General features: G+C 42.0%; 1 protein-coding gene across 1 annotated transcript in view; it reads right to left on the bottom strand.

Moving 5' to 3' along the window:
• The window catches only part of RAPGEF5 (Rap guanine nucleotide exchange factor 5), a 229185-nt gene that overhangs the window by 151925 nt on the left and 54553 nt on the right, over nucleotides 1-22707 (bottom strand). Inside the window, exons 4-6 of the mRNA XM_026649327.2 lie at nucleotides 20453-20574; nucleotides 18834-19002; nucleotides 9336-9402 (exon numbers count right to left, since the gene is read on the bottom strand). Coding sequence (XP_026505112.1) covers nucleotides 9336-9402; nucleotides 18834-19002; nucleotides 20453-20574 — 358 coding nt within the window. The remainder of the gene's footprint in view (nucleotides 1-9335; nucleotides 9403-18833; nucleotides 19003-20452; nucleotides 20575-22707) is intronic.

Here is a 22707-nt window from a genome sequence, read left to right as displayed (position 1 = left end):
GCTTGGGCCGCACCTTTACAACTGAACATCTCTCATTGGCCTTTTTCTAACCAAAAGCCCACAAAGGAGTCAAGCAAAACAAGAAATACGTGAATATTCTCTGTGATGTACAGAGCACAACCCTGGGAACAAAACTGTAAATATACAATCCTCTTGAGCAGCAACAGGACAGAAGAAGAATATTTTGTATGAGTTAATACTTGTAGCTGGGTCTAAGAGTTATTAAAACTGTTCCTAGGCCAGTAAATGCTTCTGGGCAGAGAGGTAATTTTGTTAGTCGTAGGTTAATAGGGTACAAGCTGCCTTGTCATGCATAGAACAGCACCTGTTTCTAGTCAAAAACGGAACTGAATTATCAGTGACTGGCAGAATCTGTACATTCAAAAGACAGAAAATGGTGTTGCAGTGTCGGTCATTTACAGGGCAAAAATTATAGAGTTGGTGGTCATTGAAAGACACAATTTCTTCACCTATCTAGCACCTACCTGATGTCTTGTACATCTTAGGGTAGGTCTACACTTACCCGGTAGTTCGGCGGCGAGCGATCAAACTTCTGGGTTCGACTTATCACGTCTTGTCTGGACGCGATAAGTCGAACCCGGTAGTGCTCGCCGTCGACTGCGGTACTCCTGCTCGGCGAGAGGAGTACCGCGGAGTCGACGTGGGAGCCTGCCTGCCGCGTGTGGACCGAGGTAAGTTCGAACTAAGGTACTTCGAACTTCAGCTACGTTATTCACGTAGCTGAAGTTGCGTACCTTAGTTCGACTTGGGGGGTTAGTGTAGACCTGCCCTTAGAGAAATAAAGATTTAAGAAATATCCTTAACGCTATTGGAAATGCAAATAAAGACTCTCAGCTATGCCACAGACCGAATAAAACCCAATAGTTACCACCAGATAAATAGTTCAGACACAGCATGGGCCTATAAACTAAAGCTCACTAATGGCAAAATTCTAATTATATAAATTTTTATATCATAGAATGCTTTTCTTAACTGCAGTTAAGTGCAGTTTAGCTTCCTTTCTTGGCTTGTTCCCTCCTTGCTCCCTATTGGCTTTCATTACCAGGTATTGTTTCTTTTGGAAGTTTTTGCTTTCTCAGAATTACAGTACAATTTGCCTTCTCTTGATGACTCAGCCAGTCTGGAACTGATTAGTCAGGGAAATGCACATTTGTTTTAAACAATGGTTAAGGGGACTGTAGGAGATAGTAGAGATAGCTACAGTTAAGAATGCCAAGTTTGGTGGGACTGCAGGAAACAACTGCAAATGATTTTGTTTCCAGCAGAACTGTTACTTAAACTAAAAAAAGAACTAAGAGCAGAGACCTTTGTAAAAGGCATGAAACTAACTTAAGGCTTATCTACACTTAAAATGCTCCAGCAGCACATCTGTGCTTCAATGTAGACACTAATTGCATAAGGCTAGGTAGGTAAAATCCACCTCTCGGAAAAGTGGTAGCTAGGCCACCAGAAGAATTTGTTTCTTGTCCTAGTGCTGCCTACGCAGGGACATAAGTCGGTTTAACTACACCACTAAGTGGTGTAGCTTTTTCACACCCCTGACTGACGTGGTTAAACTGACCTAATTTTCTAGTGTAGACCAGGCCTCTGAGCTCGTCTCACTCTTCTCTCCGCCCCCCCCCCCCCAACATGGTATTGCTCTGTTCCGAGATGGATGAAGCAGAGTCTGTCAAAACAAATGAACCCAGCCTATCAAATCATTTGCTCGTATTATCAGTTAAAATGAGCTACTGCCAATGTGGCCAAGCCGAAGTCTATATAAAGCTACTGACATGCAGGCACTTAAAGTGCCTGAATGGATACATTTACATTGTGTAACCTATTTAGTCATGAATTTAAGCATAAAATGCTAATTATCTTTGAGTTTTGAGAAACATTCCAAGGCATCTAACACTGTCTACATATCCCATGCTGCTCCCAGAAAGAAGCGTTCTCTACTGTGTCCTTTCACTGACTGTTCAAACCAGAGTACTGTGGGAAGCTTGATGTGTGTTTACATTGCAAAGATCTTACACTACCTGCTCTTAGAGGTTTTGTGATGGAGCAGAGCATTAGGATGTTTATATAGTGTATCTGTGAAGTACAGTTTCCTCATCCTTTGAGAAGTCACCAAACAGCACAGTCAGAGAGCACAAATTGGATTTACTTCGGATTTTTAAAGTACAAATTAAACTTCCGAGTTTTTGTGCCTTGTTGTCTAGGATAACCTGAGAGAGAACACTTCATGCAAATTTTCAGATTCCGAGAGAATAGTCAGCCTTTCTTACAGTTTAAACTCACATTCAAAACATTAACACAGAGAAGACTATTTCAAACTTTTGAAAAAGACGTAGAGGTGGTAGTGTTAGTCCAATAGATGAATAATTTTTAAAAATGCTCATAGTTCTGACTTTTTAAGTGCAGTCTTTTTTTGTTTGAGATTCCCCAAGTCTGTCCTTCACTAAATCTAGAAGATCCCACATATATACCCAATATTTATTTTTAGTTCAATAGAAATGTATGTAGGCACTACTTTCTTAACTATGGCCACTTAGGCTCCTGCTCTTCCATGTAGCACCAAAAACTGTAGTCAGTGCAATAATGTAGTAACATGTTCAAAAGAACGGTCTTTTTAGACTGTTGTATTTGGGACATACAGGAGGATAAGCGAGCCTCTAATCTACATTTTTTTTTTTTACCTCTACATTGTTTTCCAAGATAGGATATCATTTAGATAGCATGTTTGGTTTGTAGTGGCAAACTTGACAAATTTTATATTCAGTAGCTCAATTTCTTATGGTACTTTATAGGCACAGCTACTGCTTGAAACATGCATTTTACATTAAGTCCAGATTAGTCTCCCCAGCAAGACATGCAAATACCAATTTTGCCTGAAGCTGTTTATGCAGAAGTAATATAATAGCTTGCCCATGTGTATTGAGTGAATGAATGTTATCTAGAGATTTCATTCAGTGAAATGGAGCACAGGAACTGGGTACCCATCAGAAATGTCAAACGCGTTTAAACTGAAATAGCATGTAAAATATGCCCAATGAGCATATAAAGTCTAGGGACTATGGTCCAAGTCCACTTGACTTCTGTGGAAACTGAAGGGCCTCAGCGCCTGGTAGGATCAGGCCATTTATAAGACATAAAAACCTCAGTTGAGGCTAGAGAATTATTTTTTTTTAAATCTAGATATGTACATGTTTTTCATGCAGCACTTCCAGGGGGAGTTGCTGGCTTGCTTCTGCTCTTAATCCAGTAGAGAAAAGCAAGTTTTTGGCAGTACCTTGTTTAGTGTCCATACAGCTAGTGGTATGCGTGTGCATGCATGTGTTTTTTGCACATTCTGAATTTTCAGTCCCTAAATTCAAAGAAACTGCCTTGATGACACCTTGTCACTGTTGAGCATTTTGAAACATGAGCACTTATCACCCTTCCTCCTGAATCCCAAACCAGGTAACAGTGAAACCATTTTTACTGAATTTTAATTATTTTTAAATGAAAATGTCACACTTAATATTTTGTTATGGAACATAATTGGCTAAGTGTGCATATGTTATGTCTGTATTAGTGGTATAACTTGTTAGTACGCTTCCTCCTTCCTTACCCTCCAACTCCCCCGAACCAAGGCATGTGGCATATTCTTCTTGTATTCTCAGAGCATGCTAATTGTGGTATTAAAAGATTTAGCTAGCAAGAGCAGAACAAAAAAAATGTGGCTATATGTTGCCACCAAACCAGTCTCTATAATGATGATATATGTAAGAGCAGAGAGGAGGAGTTTGGCCACTGCATATTGAAGCTGTGAAACTGATGCTACCATGCTTCTTTGCAACTGGACATGCCAATAATGCATGTGTAGCAGAGCACAGCAGGGCCCCTTGGCTCCTGTCTCTGCTAGGTCCACAAAGTCACTTGGAGACCCTGGGGTTAGTATCCACGGGTGCAGTTTATTCACAAGCTTGTTCCCACCACCGTTTCACCATGTACAGTTGGCCCTTCACCGTCTGCAGGCATGAGGGTGGGAAGAGCTACCTCCCTGCTTCCACTCCCTGCCTTTTCCCTTTCTTTCTGCTCTTCCCCTGGCTTCCTTCCCCTGAGGCTTTTATACAGCCCCAGACTAATTAGGCAGCAGCTGTGTCTGCTTCCCCAATTAGGGCCAGGTTATCTCCAGCCAGCTCTAATTTATTCCCCAAATGGGAGCTGGTGTGACAGAAGGCTGAATCAGCAACCCTTTGCCCAGCACCTTGTGACAGCATGGTATGGGTTACTACCTGAAATCCATAGAATCCATGCCAGGTAACATCGTAGGCCTGGTCTACACTGCAGCTTAAGTCAAAGTCAAAAATCACCCCTCTGAGCGACATAACTTACATCGATCTAACACAGAGTCTACACTGTGCTATATTGTTGGGGCTGCTCTCCTGCCAACCTACCTTACGCTTCTCAGGGAGGTGGAGTACTGAAGTCGATGAGAGCGCACTCTCCCATCGACTCATCAAGTCTTCACCAGACCTGCTAAATCAATACCACTGCATCGATCGCAGCTGCACCAATTTAGCACGCAGTATAGACAAGCCCTTAGAGTGATTCATGAAGGATGAGTATGTCATACACCATGTTCCCGGAATATGGCCTGGTACAATGGGTGACATGTATATTGAAACCACCCTCACATGAAGTATGGCCACAGTCATAGTGGCATCATTGGGATCATCCTGCAACTAGAGACTCTCAAGAATTGGGCTCTTAGCCTCCCCATATGCATCTGGCTGGTAGAAGACATCACAAATATAAACACCCAATAAGCCACAAATACAAGAGAACCACAAAGAAGATATTAAGTTGAGAATTGCTGCAGATGCAAGGGAAAGAGAAGCCATTGGTAAGAAGCTAGAGCTGTGCATCTATTTCTTAGATACCACTAAGCACCCAGAGACAAACAAAAAATTTTCTTACTGAAAATAAGAAATAGTTGATTGACATCATTTATACAAAACTCATTCAAGACTAATGTGTGTCATTAGTGAAAGTTAAGCACAAGCTAATCATCCGAGACAGAGACAACTCCCCAGTTGAAATAAACCAGGGTGACGTGGAGATCAGAGAAGATATGTCCACTTTGCATGAGGAAGCTGACAACATTGTTGTACAACAAACAGTAGTGGTTGCAAAAGAGAAACCAATGAGAACATCAGTATTACCAGATACGGTGTATGTTTTTCCTTACTCTTGCACTATTATTTTTATTGATCATGGAATCCCCAGTCCAAGAGAGCTGTAATAGAGCAACACTGGAACATTGTACCAGGATTGTTAGCTGTCCATGTTCTCTCAGGCTGGGATACAGTAGCTTCCTATTTTGGCCTCAGCAAAGGCACTGTGTTGAAGTTTCTGCAAGCTGGATGCTCCCTATCTCTGCTGGATGATATCAATGCAACAATGCCGGATGCCATTAAACAGGCAACCAAATTCATGGCTGCATATTATAAACGACCAAATTGTGCCACTATGTCATCGGAAGCACAGCAGAAATCACGGGCAGCTCCTTACCACCAACTACTAAAGCATTTTATAGAAAATGAAAAACTAGCACATCTTCAGGCATGTGTGTGGAAAAGTGCTTTGGATCCGGACGCACTACCAGGCTGCCACTAAATCCTGCCAGTTATTCCTCTGTAACATCTCCACAGTCTGTCCTCTCTCTATCCCTGTTGCAAAAACGTGGATCCATGCCTTAGTCATCCCTCATCTCAATTACTGAAATTTCCTCTTCTCACCTGTAAGGCTCTGCTCAGCTGTAGTCCTGCCTACATCTCCCCTATCTTTCTCACTTTAATTCTAACTCCTGTGGCCCCTCCACTTTTAGGTCACTTCCGCCACTCCTGGCTCTGGCCACTCCCCGTTTGGCCCCATCCTACCCCTGTTCTGCGATATTCTTTGGAAGGGGGAGAAATGTCTCATTCTCTGAATACACCAATGAGTGGAATAGAATGAGGAGGAAGGTATTCTGTTGGATGTTTTAAAAATGAAATCTCATTGAAACACTAAACCAGATGAGCAAGGTTCATTAAGCTCTAGTTGGGGGAAAAACCTGCAGCAATAATAGCCTTAGTAATAGGTCATAATATAAGCAAAGATCCAATAAAACCAACTGCCAGAAGATACAGTTTGAATGTGAGTCAGAAGCTGTTTTGCATACAGACTCTTTCTACATGAAAGAAATGCCGAATATCACGGAGAGGGGAAAAATCACAGAAGAGTGCATTCAGCAGTGCAACCCAAACGTATGGAAAAGCTCCATGGCAGGTTCAAACCAACCAAGTGCACTAGCAGGCAAGGAATTTGGGTGTTGGGCCAGGGAGGGGAAGAAGCAAGAGGCAACAACACCAATAAAACAGACCAGGAACCCAAAATGAAAAACAGCCACAAACCACCATGTTCTAGGCAAGACACAAGAAATAAAAGCCCTCAGTTACAGCAGTAGCAGAAACAAAACTTCTCTTAGACCTAGTAAACCTCCAGAACAGACACCTCATTACTGTCAATGACATTAACAGCCATCCAGGCTCAAAACAACCTGTAAGATACCACCAAAGAAGCAATTTTGTATGTAATCTCAGCATGACATGAAATAATGATCTGTCGCTCATTCCTAATGGAAATGTGAACTGAGACAAATCCTTATCCCCAGTTTGATCTGCTCAGTAGCACACCTGTTGGGGGTGTTTGCCTTTCCTCTGTCTGTTTTGGATCAGTCTGTGTGTGCTTGTGGTTTTTTTGTTTGTTTGTTGTTTGTTTTTAAATGTACTGTGAGGGCCGAGGCTGATTTTGGGTAACTAAACATTGATTTTGCCTAACTAAAAGTTAAAATAAAGAACTCGTGAGAGTCAGCAGGAATGGTAGTATTGCAATGTCCTACAGTTTTGTGGCAACTTGAGCTTCCTGCTGACTTTAAGGGTAGGATTTTCAAAAACTTCTGAAATTGTTTAAGAGCACAAGTCCAAATGAAAATCAGTGCTACCTTTATTCCAAAATCACATTCCAAAAATTTTGAAAATTTCATCTCTATAGCACATATAGATTATTATTACTGGTGTATTCATCCCCATAAGTGTTAAGGTGCTATATGGGCAAATAGATTGCTGTACTCGCCCTGTAGTATTTGCAGTCTGTTTAAGTAAAACATAATGAATTATACTAGCAAACACTAGGGGATAAGGGGAAGGAAGGATGTGAATGTGATGTTACCAACTTGTGCAATTGTATTGCAAAGTAGGGCTGGATTCAGGCAATCTGAGGCCATGGGCCCCATGTCATAGTGTGCCTCCTATAGCTCCACCCCTGTACTTCCCCACTTAGCCATAGAACTTCCCGCTTCCCAGAGTGGCAACATCCAGGAGTGGCAGTAGAGGTCCATACCCTTGGAAGCAGCAGGGTCAATAAAAAGGGTCAGCTATCCCCTCCCTAGAGTGCAGGGGTGCTAGTGGGGGGGCCCTCAATCCTTATCTCAGCTGTTGGAATGTACCTGCATGGCTGGACCAGTCCTGTTGAATTTTCTCCTCCTGCCACATACACAGTCTTCTGCTGGGGTGGTGTTGGTGGGACCCCCCCCCCCCCCCCCCCGGGTCTTGGGGTTAACACCCAGTTGAAATGTGTGGGGCAGTTCTTTCCTACCTGTCATTTCCAGCTATCCACATGCTGAGACTGACATCGCTGAATGGCCTATATTTGGTTCACTTTTTCAAGTTTTTCTTCACAGCCATGAGGGCTAGAAACCTTTTTCTCTTTTCAGTGAAGACTGAGAAGCTGCTGTAATTACATGGCTCCAGCACCTAGGTGCCTGGGCATGAGCCTAGGGTGTCTTATTCTGGCTCTAATCGTGAACCTTGAGAGAGTTATGGGAGTTTTTTGTTGTTGCTTTTTTAAAAGTCTCATACTACCTCAGAATCCTGACGTTAAAACTCATGAAATTTCCCTTTTTCAAAATGGCCTCCATCTTCCATTTCTTTCAGCATGGCTGAAGCCAATATTCCCTCAGCCAAGATGGTCACTATACATGCAGACTTTGCATGTGGAAGACTGCTACCTTCCACTGTTTTCAATAATACTTGAGTCATGTTGCCTCAGGGAAGTGGCCATGTCTTGGACTCTATGGCTAGTGGGCTGGATAAGAAACTATGAGGAGACAAGGGAACATAAGAAGCAGGAGACAGCTTGAAGAGGAGCAGGGGAACGTTGAGGAGTTGTGCCAGGGAGTCTGGTGTCGTGCATGAAGAGACTGAATGAGGAGCAGGGGTTGTAGCAGGTGAATGGAAAAACTAAGATGCAGGCAGGGGAATGTGGGTTAATGCACTTTCTCCCATGCTGCCGGCTATACATGGCACTGAGTCCGTGCCCCAGGCTGTCTAACATTATGATTTAAAAAGTGTGATGTTAATTTGAGGTATTTAGTTCAATCTAACCTTCCAAGTTCCTGGCTGCACCAGGAAAAAAAAATAATTTGTTTTACAAGACAGCTAAGACACAAAATCCTACCATAGACAGGGCAAGCTGTAATCTTACTCTGATGCAACTTTCTGAGGTCAACCCTAGGGGACATCCAGTCTCACAGTAAGAGAAACATACGGGGGAGGGATAGCTCAGTGGTTTGAGCATTGGCCTGCTAAACCTAGGGTTGTGAGTTCAATCCCTGAAGGGGCCATTTAGGGATCTGGGGCAAAAATCTGTCTAAGGATTGGTCCTCCTCTGAGCAGGGGGTTAGACTAGATGACCTCCTGAGGTCCCTTCCAACCCTGATATTCTATGATCTGGCCAAATCCTTCTCTTTTACACTTAGATCAATTTACCGCGGCAGTTTAGACAAAACTTAAGTTACGCTACTTCAGTTAAATGAATAACGTAACTGAAGTCGACGTAGCTAGATCCACTTACCATGGTGTCTACACCACACTGTGTCAACAGAGACACTTTCCCGCCGACTTACCTTACTCGTCGCAAGGAAGTGCAGTACAGAAATTGACAGGAGAGCACTCTCCCATTGATTTAGCCCACCTTCACCAGACCTGCAAAATCGATGCCGCTGCATTGATTGCAGTAGAGCCATAGTGAACATATGCCCTTAGTGTAAGCGAGAAAACAATTGCTCTGAACAGTGAAGCTAACACAAGAATACCACCTCCTCCTGCCCATGACTTCCTTCCAGATACAAAATTGTAATTTCCATTATGGCCATTTGTCTCACTCAGACACTGTTTTCATTTGAAAGGATCCACAACTTGACAATATTTCAAATGGGATCAGTACAAACTTTGATGTGATAATCTTACCGCAGATGTGAGGCGAGCAAGAATTTCAGCATTGGTCTCTGCTGTGTCTTCTATTTTTTGACCAGGCCTTAAAAATAAAAATAAATAAAGTTATCCTTATTTTGTGATTTTCTTTGGTGATCTCTTCATTCCTGGAAAGCAAGGTAGCAAAGGATCACAACATGTGACTGAAATAAAAAGGGCTTTTTTGAATTTTTGCATCAAAATGAAGAGCAGAAGTCATGTAAAAATGTTGAAAGACTGCTCTTCAGATAAAAAAAAAAAAAGAGATAAGAGTTATATTCTAGCCAAGTGGAAAAGGAGGACTTCCTTATCTCAGTTGAGCATTCAAATGTGTATTTTGATCCACTTCTCGTGTATTCCATCATCATTGTCTACATAGAAAGGACTGTTGGAGTATTCCAGCTGTCAAACAATATGCTTTGTTAAAAATGTGAAGCTCTGTCTTTTATAGAGCAGATATAAAGACAGAGAATTCCAGAAATCATTGACACATAAAGCACTGATATTTAATGCAAGCATGAAAGCTAAAAGAATAATTGTTAGACACTCCAAGTCAGCAGTGAATGGGAATGGCATTCAGATTGCAGTGATTTAACAAGTATGGAAGAGGTTACGTTACAGTAACTCAGATGATAAACATGGCTAGATAGTGGGCAGTGGAAAAGAGAAGAGTGTGTACAGCTCCTTTCCCCAGTCCGTAGGGCCCTATGCACAGGCCAGCCATAATCCAAAGGTCCAGTATTAGGCAAAACTTCCACACTTCCTAAAGGGTGCAGTGAAGAGTGAAGGGCAGGGCTATACCCTTGGTTTTTCCATTAGTATTTTACTCCTCTCTACACTCCTTTTTCAATCTCTCCAGAGTTGTTTTTCATTTTGCGTGGTCTATCAGTTCTCTAAAGCACTCACCCTAGTGCCCTTAACTCCATTTTCACTCTTTTAACTAGAATTTTTTCTCCTCTTTTTCTTCGTTTTCCTACCCAAATCCAATAAAGTTAAGTTAAGCTTTCAAATACACAATGTTCTAACTGGTTAAAATTAGCCCCCCCCCCCACCCCTCACAAAAAAGCTGGCTTGTTCTTAGTTCATTTATACATTTTTAATGAGTGCCAGGTTTGTGTCATTGTACACTGTATTAGATTCTATTGTACAATAGCATACGTGTAGTTATATTATTCATTTGCAGGAATGTTTGCATTCTTCTATTTCCAAAAATAACTGCTAAACCAACACACAAAACCAGATTTGTTTGGTAAACACAGAAAAGTATTTACTCTGCCCACACATTTAATTGCATTTCCTTTTAAGCAGAAGGGTTACTGTGTGCAGGCTGAAGGTCCAAATAATTGTACTTTTCTTTTATACTATGTAAGGTCTCTCACTGAAACATTTATTGAACCTCATAGAAGCCTTATTGGAAATTGAAAAAGATAGAAATCAGTCTGGTAGGATTATTCACACAGGAATAAAAAACCCTTAAGTTATTTATTTTCCATTCTCTTTAACAGAAGCATGGTGTGCCTGTAAACTACGCAGTTATCCTAAACTGCAGCTGGTGTAATAAACACAGATCCCAGGTATTAATGGAATATTCTGTTTTAGGGTAAATAATTTAATTGCTCTTATGCTTTGATGTGTTTAAGGAAGCAACGTGTCTAGTATATGCAAATGGCACATTGTAGTTGATGCGTCTAGTGTCAGAATATTTTTCTGTAATTAAAACATTTTATGTTTTCTTACAAATGAATTTCTTTTGAGGCAAGCATGTGCAAACTAAAATGGTAATCTACATTTGAAATCACAATTTTTAAAATGGCCCCGAAAGCTGCCATTCCAAGTCCAACAAAAACATTACTTAATTTTCTACAAGTATTACAGCCAGAATGGAAGAACAAATTTGAAATGGAGTCAAAATGTGATGTTTTTAAATACAGAACACTTCTGGCACTTCTGAGAGACAGTGTTTCCCTAAATACTTGACCTATCTGAAGTATGACTCCAAGAGGAGGATTTTTTCTAGAAGTGATGCCAAAACATGGCAGCCTCAACCAGTAGATATGGCTGTATATATAATTAACAAACCAAAAGTATCAAGGAGTACCAGCTATTTCCATTTTAGTCCATCTCCTCTTTAAAACAATACCCCAAAGGTATACCTGTGAATCATTCCTCACACTTGTGAATCATTAATAATGGATAAATTAAATAAAAGATTTCCCCAGCTTTCTAAGCTTAAAATGATTTCATACTATTCTGTATTTGGAAAGCAATCAGAAATATGGTTCTTTCTGACTTATCAGAAAGTGGCTAGGGAGGAGAGATGCTAATGAGGGGTAAGGGGGAGGAGAAAAAAAGATAAGACCCTCTCTACCTCTACTCCCAAGGCAAATTCGGTGTCATTTTCTTTGTTTATGAAAATGTGTAAAAATGGTTGAGACATTTTTAAGTTCCATGAGAGAGGAGGGAAAAATGTTATTCTTTTAAAAAGTGTCTGCACAGTTCAACTACTGCTGACCTTGTAAGAAGGGGTTAAAGCCAGGGCTCTGCTAGCATGGACCCTGAGAGCTACAGAGTTGAGAGAAGGCTCCTGTGCATGTTTGTAATATGCCCAGAGGCTACGGCAAGGTCTCTGGTGCAGAGCTGCTCAGGGGTGTAGGAAAGGGTCTCTCCCTCCTGCATATTTCTGGAGTGCCATAGGTGTTTTGGTGGAGAAAGCCATCTGAGGACATCTACACATATAAGTTAAGAGTGCAGAGGAGCCATAAAACTCCTTAAAAATGAATATGGTAAAAAATGAAGTTAAACGATCACCTCAGCATCTAGCAAGGAGAGAGAGGACTGAGAAAGGGCTTCCTGATGCACACAAGGGAGCTCTACTCCGATACACCTTGGAAGCTGTGCAGCTCATAAGGTTTGCAGGATAACTGCTCTACGGCAAATTTCCTAAGGCATATAGGACAGGGGCTGACTCCTCACATCCTAAACCTGTATAGGACAGGATGTGTGTTTTGGTTTTAAGCCAGCAGAGCTTTAAAATTCTGGAGAATGAAGTTCCTTTTTATTTTTTTCTGCCATTTTTTTTCCCCGGGGGGGGGGGGGAGTGAGGAAGCTAGGAAATTCCATACACAAAACTAAGTAAAAATGTCAAGGCTGCCCAGTTAAGAATTCAAAAGTCAAGATCAAAATGAATTACATTTGAAGTGAGTTTGCCCCATGTGCATTTGTATTACAATACAGTCCTTTATCACATGATCACTTTTTTCAGACAATACAGGGGTTTTTCCTATACCTGTAGGTATATAGCATCTCATAGTACTGTGTACTCCAGGGGTTGGCAACATTCGGCACGCGGCTCGCCAGGGTAAGCACCCTAGCAGGCTGGGCCAGTTTATTTACCTGCTGACGCGGCAGGTTCGGCCGATCGCGGCCCCCACTGGCCGCGGTTCGCTGTCCCGGGCCAATGGGGGCGGCAGGAAGCCGCGGCCAGCACATCCCTCGGCCCGTGCCACTTCCTGCCGCCTCCATTGGCCCGGGACGGTGAACTGCGGCGAGTGGGGGCCGCGATCGGCCGAACCTGCCGCGTCAGCAGGTAAATAAACTGGCCCAGCCTGCTAGGGTGCTTACCCTGGCGAGCCGCGTGCCGAATGTTGCCAACCCCTGGTGTACTCTGTATGGTAAACAAACCATGCACAATCATTTATATGACAAGTTCACCTAAAGTATACTTATGATACACAGTACTACAGATTAAGGGCCAAATTCTATTCTCACTTACGCCAACATATGTCGATAATAATTTCCACTGATGCAATTACAGGATAGGATAATAGTGAAAATTTGCAGGCATGGGTTGAACACTTAAGTTCACAGCTAAATTATCTTACTAGTTAACTACTTCATCGACTGCAACGCACCTTTGGAAGGGTGTGCTGCTGTTTACAGTACATGAATGGTGACAACATTATTAAAATACATGGTCCTCAGGATGAACCACGAGGTTATGACACCAAGCTATGGTAACTCTCATCCCCACACCCAGGAAGCTCATACTGGCTCAGATCACTCCTTCACATGCTGTACAAGCTTACGGAGAGAATATTATTGGCCAGGATCCTGCTGCTTGTGTTACCAAATGAACAAGCAGGTTTCCGACCAGGTGCAGCTGCGCCAACCAAGTATTAGCCTTAACACTACACACTCAAGTGAGATTCCAATGAAAACTCTGGACTGGGGCAGCTTTCTTAGACTTATCTGCCACCTACACCACCATATGGAGGGATGGCCTCCTGAAAGCCAGCAAAATTATCCCATGTGATACAATGATAAAACTCTTCTGAGAAGTTCTGGTCTGTCGGAGATTCCTTGGTGACCAGGTCAACAGGCTCAATGATGGCCTGCCAAAGAGATCAGCCCTAACACTAATCCTGTTTAATATATATACCAGCAATCTTCATCATACACCACCACAGAAATTTGTCTATGCTGATGACATTGCTCGGACTACACAGGCACGGGATTTACCTACCACAGAACAAATCCTAACCATTGACATTAAAACCAGTGAAGAATATTTCTTATATTGGCAGCTAAAACCAAACCCCACTCAGACTGCATTAGTATTTCATCTAAACAATTGGAAGGCTACAGCGGAACTGCACGTGGACTTCTGTGTCCAGCAGATAAGAAATGATCCCACCGCAAAAGATCTTTGTGTGACATTAGATCAAACCCTCACATATCACTGGGCCCTGAAAAATATCCACGACAAAATAAAAATACATGCAGAAACTGGCAGGAACAACCTGTGGGAGCTGATGCAAAGTCTTCACAGACCTCTTCACTGGCCACAAACTTTATAGACCTCTTCATTACTCTGCCACAGAATGCTGTTCGCCCATCTGAACACACAAATTTCCACATATCACTTGGCAACTCTCAACACCATTATGTGCATCATTATAGGCATAGTAAAAATCAGTGTCACAAATGTGGCTTCCCGTATTGGTGCACATCCTCCCACCCCAAATTCATCATGACATGAGAATCCTTTGGGAGTCCCATCATATTTGAGAATATAAGGCTCTCCAAATACATGAAGACCTAAATAATATAGAAGACTCCAATTTAAATCCAGAAAACCGTTTTGGATTGCAGTTTAAAGGTTTGAAGACTTGGGTGTTCCCCTGAATATTAATGGCAAGCAAGGTGGAAGCATGCCAATGTCCTGAATGAATCAAGGATCCAAACAAAGAACCCAGTGGTTTTTCACAGAAAATATGATCCATTATGAATAACATCGATACATCATATGACAGAAGTGCCTACTTGCTCCATAAATGAAAACTGACACACGTGTTTGTGGAAATGGACTTCAAACTATGGAACACCTTGTCAACCAATGTCCCACATGATTATATCCTGGTGGTAGCTGCCTCTCGCCTGAAGCAATTTTTTGGATCACCAACCTAGACCGCATATCTAACACTGCTGTTAAGCTATGAGAAAATGCCATTCTTTTATATGCATAAGTGCTCACATGGGTGGGTAAGGACTCCACAAACTCCGGTCATTCATTTTATTTTAATGTTTTTTTCCTATGGAATTAACATATGGCTCAAATCTGCGTGAGTCAACAAAATAATATGTAGCTTAGTAGCCCACCCCTAAGTTTTGTAGAACAAATCATTCCTGGTGCAAAGCTATCAACTGAATTACATCAGAGATTGAGTAGGGCTACAGCACCAAATTAATCTTTGAAACAAATAGGATGTGGAATACCAAAATTAGTATGAACAACAAAACAAATGAAGCAAGGGAAGGAGAAACTGTTGATCTATTTACCCTCCCCATCTCTCTTCACCCTTCTCTCTTCTCTGCCCTACTTCCACTCATCCCTCATTCTCTTTAGTGAGCTCAGTTTAGTCAAGGGGTTCTCACACAAAATTTTTGGTGGCCTCATAAACGTGACAATTTTTCCTAAAATACTTAATTAGCTTCAGGAAAAACAAATAAATATATACATATATAGGGCCCTACCAAATTCACGGCCATGAAAAACACATCATGGACCGGTCTCCCCGTGAAATCTAGGCTTGTGTGTTTTTACCCTATACTATACAGATTTCACGGGGTAGACCAGCATTTCTCAAATTGGGGGTTCTGATTTAAAAGGGAGTTTGGGGGGTCACAAGGTTATTTTAGGGGAGAAGGTCACGGCATTGCCACCCTTACTCCTGCACTGCCTTCAGAGCTGGGCAGCCGGAAAGCGGCATTTGTTGGCCAGGCGCCCAGCTCTGAAGGCAGCGCCCCACCAGCAAAAACGCAGAAATAAGGGTGGCAATACCATACCATGCCATCCTTACTTCTGCGCTACTGCTGACAGCGGCTCTGCCTTCAGAGCTGGGCTCCCGGCGAGCAGCCGCCGCTCTCCAACTGCCCAGCTCTGAAGGCACCGCCACCACCAGCAGCAGCGCAGAAGTAAGGGTAGCAGTACCACAACTCCCCCTACAATAACCTTGCGACCCCCAGCCCAAACTCCTTTTTTGGAGTTTACCGGAGCCCAGTAACCATCACCATGCAGTAGGGGGGTGGAGCATGTGGCCAAAGCCCGGCAGCCGGATTCTGTGGCTCCACAGCCAGAGCCCAAAGGCCTGTGGCCAGTGGACACAGCCCACTGCTGCATGGCTGAAGCCCAGGGTCAGAGGAGGCAGTGGGGACCAGGGGCAATGCGGGGGGGAGAGGGGGGCTAGAGTCCTCCGGCTGCCACCGAGGGCTCAAGCTGGAAGCCCAAGTCCCACCACCGTCGGGAAGGTGGGGAATTCACACCCAGCTGCTTGTTCCTCTAGCGTTTGTGGCTCTAGAGTGGGCAGGGCCCATTCCCTGCTGGTGGCCCCAGGGGAGGGGGTCGCTCCTTTGCCTCCCTCCGACCCCAATCACTACCTAGGAGGCTGTGGCCTCAAGAAAAGCCCCTGGTGGCAGACTGAGAAACGCAGGTTTAGTCAGTCAACTTGAGCAAGGTGGAAGCATTTATTTTAAAAAGGATATAGCACATATATAGATAAAGGCTTTCAAAGATCTCAGTTTACGTTATTCTTTTTAGAATTATTTTTCATCAAGTCAAGACATGACTTTGGCGTTTATCTAGGATAATCAGTGACTTTGGCCATCATCCTGCATGGCATGTTATTCTTTTTACAATTATATTTTAGCACAAGTCTATTACTCACACCAAGCACTGAGAATTTTGAAATTGGATGAACCTACTTTGTATTTAATATCATACTCTGGAGACCACCACCCTGGTTCAAAACTCTCTTCCTTCAGAAAAAACTCAGTATGACAGGCAAAGCCGCACGAGTAATAGTCTTCAGTGACAATGTTCCCAAAAGAAAACCACATTCTAAGAATCTGAGCAGGAAAAAGCTGGAGAGGTACATTAATAAATAATTGTACAACACAAGACTAGAAATGACACTAGAAATGACAGACTATAAAATACTGGCCTTTTCTAACAATGTTCAAGTGAATGGAATGCCTCCTTAGCTAGATCCTACCTGTTATCCAATCATATCCCTTCCCATCAAACTTCACACAGCCTATGAATCAGAACTTTCTGGTGTATCCTTTTGACTGAAAACCTTCAGGTGAACAACCATGAATAAATGGCCTGATTTTCAGAAGTACTTAGAACCACAGCTCCCATTGAAATCAAGATGAAGTCCCACTAAGGTTAATGAGAAGTAGAAGTGCTCAGTGCCTCTAAAAGTCAGGCCATTTATTTTAATGCCTAAATATACAGTAGAAGTGTATGATCAAATGTAGGGACATAAGTTTGAAAGTTTTGTCCTGTTCATATGGGCCCTTTATGCTCATTTCTAGTATTTTCTATTAAAAATTTGCTTTAGTGAAGATCCTCTTAAAATCTGAGAAGGAAGGAAAGAAGTTACAGAAAAGAGTTTCTCTTTAACAGCAAGGAGGATAGTTATAACTATAAGGCTAAGATCTTTGTCATGGAAGTCACAGAATCTGTGATTTCCAGAGACCTCTGACATTTTCACTTCAACTGACAGGACCCCTCTGCAACTTCCAGCCGCCATGTGCAGCGGTACCCTCCCCGATAGCCCTAAGCTGCTGCCGCAGGAGGCGAGCGGGACCCTACAGCTCCCAGCTGCCATGAGCAGACGCCACAGCTCCAAGCTGCTGCCAGCAGTAGTGGGGACCCCCCGCTCTCAGACACCGTGGGTCGGGGGGGAACTCTGGAGCCCCTGCTGGACCCTCCTTCCTCCCCATTTTGTCATACAGTAACTCCTCACTTAACGTCCTCCTGCTTAACATTGTTTCAAAGTTATGTCCCTGCTCAATTAGGGAACATGCTCATTTAAAGTTGTGCAATGCTTCCTTATAATGTCATTTGGCTGCCTGCTCTGTCCACTGCTTGTAAGATTCTGTGGAAGAGCAGCAACTTTACAAGGGAGCATTACACAAGTTCCTCTTCTCTGCCTCCTCCCCCTCCCTCCCAGAAAGTCTTAAGTGCCGCTAAACAGCTGTTTGGCGGCACTTAGGACTTGGGGGAGGAGCGGGGGTGCGGCTGCTCCGGAGAGGAGGTGGAGTGGGGGTGGGAGAAGGTGGGCCTGGAGTGGAGCAGGGACAGGAAGAGGCGGGCCTGGAGCATCCCCTGGCAAAGTCGGCACCTGTTCTTCTCCGGGGAAGCTGCCGCTGCTGCGAAGGTGCTTCCTAGTGTCCTTGCCTGCAGCGGGCTGTGCCTGTGTGGGGTAAGCCAGGGACACTTCCAAACCACAGTACAGTACTGTACAGTATATAATGCCTTTTGTCTGCCCCCAAAAAATTTCCTTGGAACCTAACTCCCCGCATTTACGTTAAATCTTATGGGGAAATTGGATTTGTTTAACATCATTTCACTTAAAGTTGCATTTTTCAGGAACATAATTACAACATTAAGTGAGGAGTTACTGTAGTTATTTTTAATAAAAGTCAGGCACAGGTCACAGGCTTCGGTGAATTTTTGGTTATTGCCCGTGACCTGCCCATAACTTTTACTAAAAATAACCATGACAAAATCTTAGCCTTATCTATAAATAATAATATTTACTTGCAATGAAAATATCAGGATTGAGGCCTCATTGTGCTAGGGACTGCACAAAGTCTGTCTCTGCCCCCTAAAGATCTTACACTCTAAATAGACAAGACAGGCAAAGGGTGACGATGAAAACAGAAGCACAGAAAAAGTGAAATGACTTGCCCAAGGCCTCAGAACAAGTTAGTGCCAGAGCTGGGACTAAAACTCAGGTCTCCTGACTCCCACTCTGGCGTCCTACACATTTGACCACAGTGACTTTCTAGATGCTGAGTTTAGCAAACCTATTGATACAAGAAATAACACTCAGATGGAAGCTGTTACATGTATATATAATTTTGTATATAGTCTGTCATAATCCAGGCATTTACATTCAGCAAAAGTTACAAAGAGGAGGTACTTACAGATTGCATATAGTAGCCCTGGATGAAGTAAGAGGCACTAGCTGCAGTAAGAGTTTTACACCATTTTGCCATCCTTCATCTCTTTCGAATTCACAGAAAAGATAAGTACATTCATCAGCTGAGAACTGGTAGAAAACATGAGTGTCTTGAAAATAAAGTTGTCTGTCCACTGTTAGAAAAAATAAAATGAAATACCTTTTAAAGTTTCTTCTATCAACTTTACTCATAACCATATATACATATTCAGTACTAACTTAGTGCTTAGTTTGACAACCATCAAGGACAAAATGCTTAAAACTGAACTTTGAAGCAATCAGATACGGTCTGGCTTTAATTAATTTCATCCAAGTGATGCAGCCAAAAGGAAAAAAAATCTTAGAATAACAGAACATCCAGGTTCCTGGAGTTTAAGGCAATGGAGTCTGGATACTTCAGGAACAGAGAGAGCTCTGCCTTTAAGGGACATAGCTGTCAGAGAGAGGTCTTTCACCCATCAAATTTATGAGCATTGTTTTTCATTAGCTTCTAGCTCATTTCTTCTGGTGAATGCCTTTCTGCAGTATAGCAAGATCATGAGGAAGAAAAGGATACATGAAAAGAGGAGGGGGGGAAACTTCTGCCAGCAAGAGCCAGGGCACAGGGCCCTCAGCACCATAATGCCCATCCTGCAGGAGAATGTGATAGCATGATCATTCTTAACGGACACAGGAGGGAATGAACCAAGACCTTCACAGCTAAAAGAATGAGCTGCTACAGCTAATGAGTCAAGGCTTCCTAGCTTGCACTGTAATAGACTCCTATCCTCAACAGATCTGGCACCAAAGGGAACCTTTAACACATACATTCACCAGTAGGTTACATAAGCACAAGGTTTCTAAATTCCTCTGTACTTTGAAAGGAGTGGGGACAATTTACTAGCACAGTCATGGATAGGAAAGGGGCATGCATGGACAGGATGGGCTGGTGGTGCCTTGATTCAGTGGCTATGGAGCCCTGGATGCAATGTGAAGCTGTCTTCCCATGGAAAAATCCCTGAGGGTAGCTACTGATATCAACATCAACACCTGTGTCCCAGACTTTTGAGCCAAACTCTGCCCTAGCTTAATCTGCAGTCAATGGGGCAACACAGAGAGAGGAAGGGTGAATTTGGCCCAACATGGTTATCAATGAGTAGAAAATACCTCTTCATCTACTGTGCTGTATTTTCTAGTTATGGAAAAGAAAAAAAAACACTAGTTACTAAAGAAGATACCTGATGAACCAGTGATTTATAGTGACAAAGCAACTGCTGACTTTTTGAAAACAATGCAAAGCATCTGAAGAAAAAATAGGTTGACATAGACATGCACATGATCTGCAAACTGGCAAACAGGCAATTGCATTTCCAAAAGCAGAAGAGAGAAAACTGCATCTGAACTAGTTCATATCTTGTATTTATTAAGTGAAACATCACATGGATAAGTCTATACCATATTAATATTAAAAGGACGTGACCTCCTAATTAAAAACAAAATCAATCTACATTTTTCTTTTTCCTCCTCTGTCCCGGCAAACATAAATCTCATTCTATGTACAAATGCCTTACTGACCGTGGTAGGACTTGTTTCCATAATACTGACCTGATAACACAATTCCCATATCCAGTAGGAGCTGCCATACACCAACTGCTGTAGATCTGCACTTCACCAAAGGACAGTGCTCCAACAGCCAGTCTACCAGTTCTGATCCAACACAGCTTCTCCTAAAAAAAGACAGGGCATTTATTTAAAATTCATATTGTATTCCACAACATGAGTGTTTGACTATATATAAAATCAGTCATAAGGTGAACTGCATAACATTGTGCAGCAGGTATTAACTGGGCATGCAAATGTATTTATTTATCTCATGGGATGATGAACATCTGATGTCCATAGATACCTGCCTGTAACTCAGAGGCATGCCAATTGGGACATAAATCAATATATTTATTCTCCACAAACAAACTGAAGTACCTGTAAATTGTTGTAATGCAAAGGGTTTGCTCATCTTAACAGACAAGGATGTCACACGACGATTAAAAATTATATTTCACCTCAACAGTGGCTATGTGAGATGTAGCTATGTAGATTATATTGTGTACGTATATATTTTTTATAAATGAATGTTAAAGTAGGAATAGCCAGCTCAAACCATATTAACAGTTGAAGTCATTTGAACCTTCAACCTCATGCTTGAAATTCTTCAAATATAGATGTAGATGTAAGCAGTAGAGCTAAGAATTATATAAATGGTCCTGACTTAGGAGTGGGGGGTGAGCCTTTTTACTAGGATTTACTTTGTGTCACTGCATTACTAGCAAGCAATAACCTCACTTTTAAGTTCAACAAAAATAAACATAATCTGCATTTTTAAACACAACACATGAATTAATGGTATTAAAATAGAAACCTGTGATTTTTGCATAACCAAAAATAGGAAGAACACTTGCACTGTAGCATGATGTGGTTGGAGAGTCTTAATTTCATTGTCAAGATATTCTGTAAATTACACTCAGAATCACTACGTAAACAAACTAGGGCCGTCGATTAATCGCAATTAACTCACACAATTAACTAAAAAAAATTAACTGCGACTAAAAAAAATTGACCGCAATTAATCGCACTGTTAAATAATAGAATACCAATTGAAATTTATTAAATATTTTTGGATGTTTTTTCTACATTTTCAAATATATTGATTTCTATTACAACACAGAATACAAAGTGTATAGTACTCACTTTATTCGTTTTTAATTACAAATATTTGCACTGTAAAAATGATAGAAGAAAGTATTTTTCAATTCACCTCATACAAGTACTGAAGTGCAATCTCTATTGTGAAAGTGTAACTTACATATGTGGATTTTTTTTTGTTACATAACGGCACTCAAAAACAAAACAATGTAAAACTTTAGAGCCTATAAGTTCACTCAGTCCTACTTCTGGTTTGTTCACCTTTACGGGAGATCCTGCTGCCTGCTTCTTATTTACAATGTCACCTGAAAGTGAGAAGAGGCATTCATATGCTATTTTTGTAGCTGGCATTACAAGGTATTTATGTGCCAGATATGCTAAACATTCGTATGCCCCTTTATGCATCAGCCACCATTCCAGAGGACATGCTTCCATGCTGATGAGGTTCATTTAAAAAAAAAAAAATATTGCGTTAATTAAATCTGTGACTGAACTCCTTGGGGGAGAATTGTATGTCTACTGTTCGGTTTTACCTGCATTCTGCCATATATTTCAGGTTATAGCAGTCTCAGATGATGACCCAGCACATGTCTGATTTACAAACACTGTCACTGCATATTTGACAAAATGCAAAGAAAATACCAATGTGAGATATCTAAAAATAGCTACAGCACTCGACCCAAGATTTAAGAATCTGAAGTGCGTTCCAAAATCTGAGGGGAACGAGGTGTGGAGCTTGCTTTCTGAAGTCTTAAAAAAGAAAGATTTCGATGCAGAAACTACAGAACCCGAACCACCAAAAAAGAAAAATCAACCTTCTGCTGGTGTCATCTGACTCAGATGATGAAAATAAACATGCATCGGTCCGCTCTGCTTTGGATCATTATCGAGCAGAACCCATCATCAGCATGGAGTCGCATGTCCTCTGGAATGGTGGTTGAAGCATGAAGGGACATATGAATCTTTAGTGCATCTGGCACGTAAATATCTTGCGACGCCGGTGACAACAGTGCCATGCGAATGCCTGTTCTCACTTTAAGGTGACGTTGTAAACAAGAAGCAGGCAGCATTATCTCCTGCCACGGTGGATAAAAATCAATGATTTTTTTAAAAAATAAAAATAAAAATCAGATTTTTTTTATTTAAATCGGATTTGTCTG

The sequence above is a fragment of the Terrapene carolina genome, unplaced genomic scaffold (genome assembly GCF_002925995.2).
Source record: "Terrapene carolina triunguis isolate 2854851 unplaced genomic scaffold, T_m_triunguis-2.0 Scaffold84, whole genome shotgun sequence".
Classification (NCBI taxonomy): Eukaryota; Metazoa; Chordata; order Testudines; family Emydidae; genus Terrapene; species Terrapene triunguis.
This window is presented reverse-complemented; position numbering and strand designations above follow the sequence as displayed.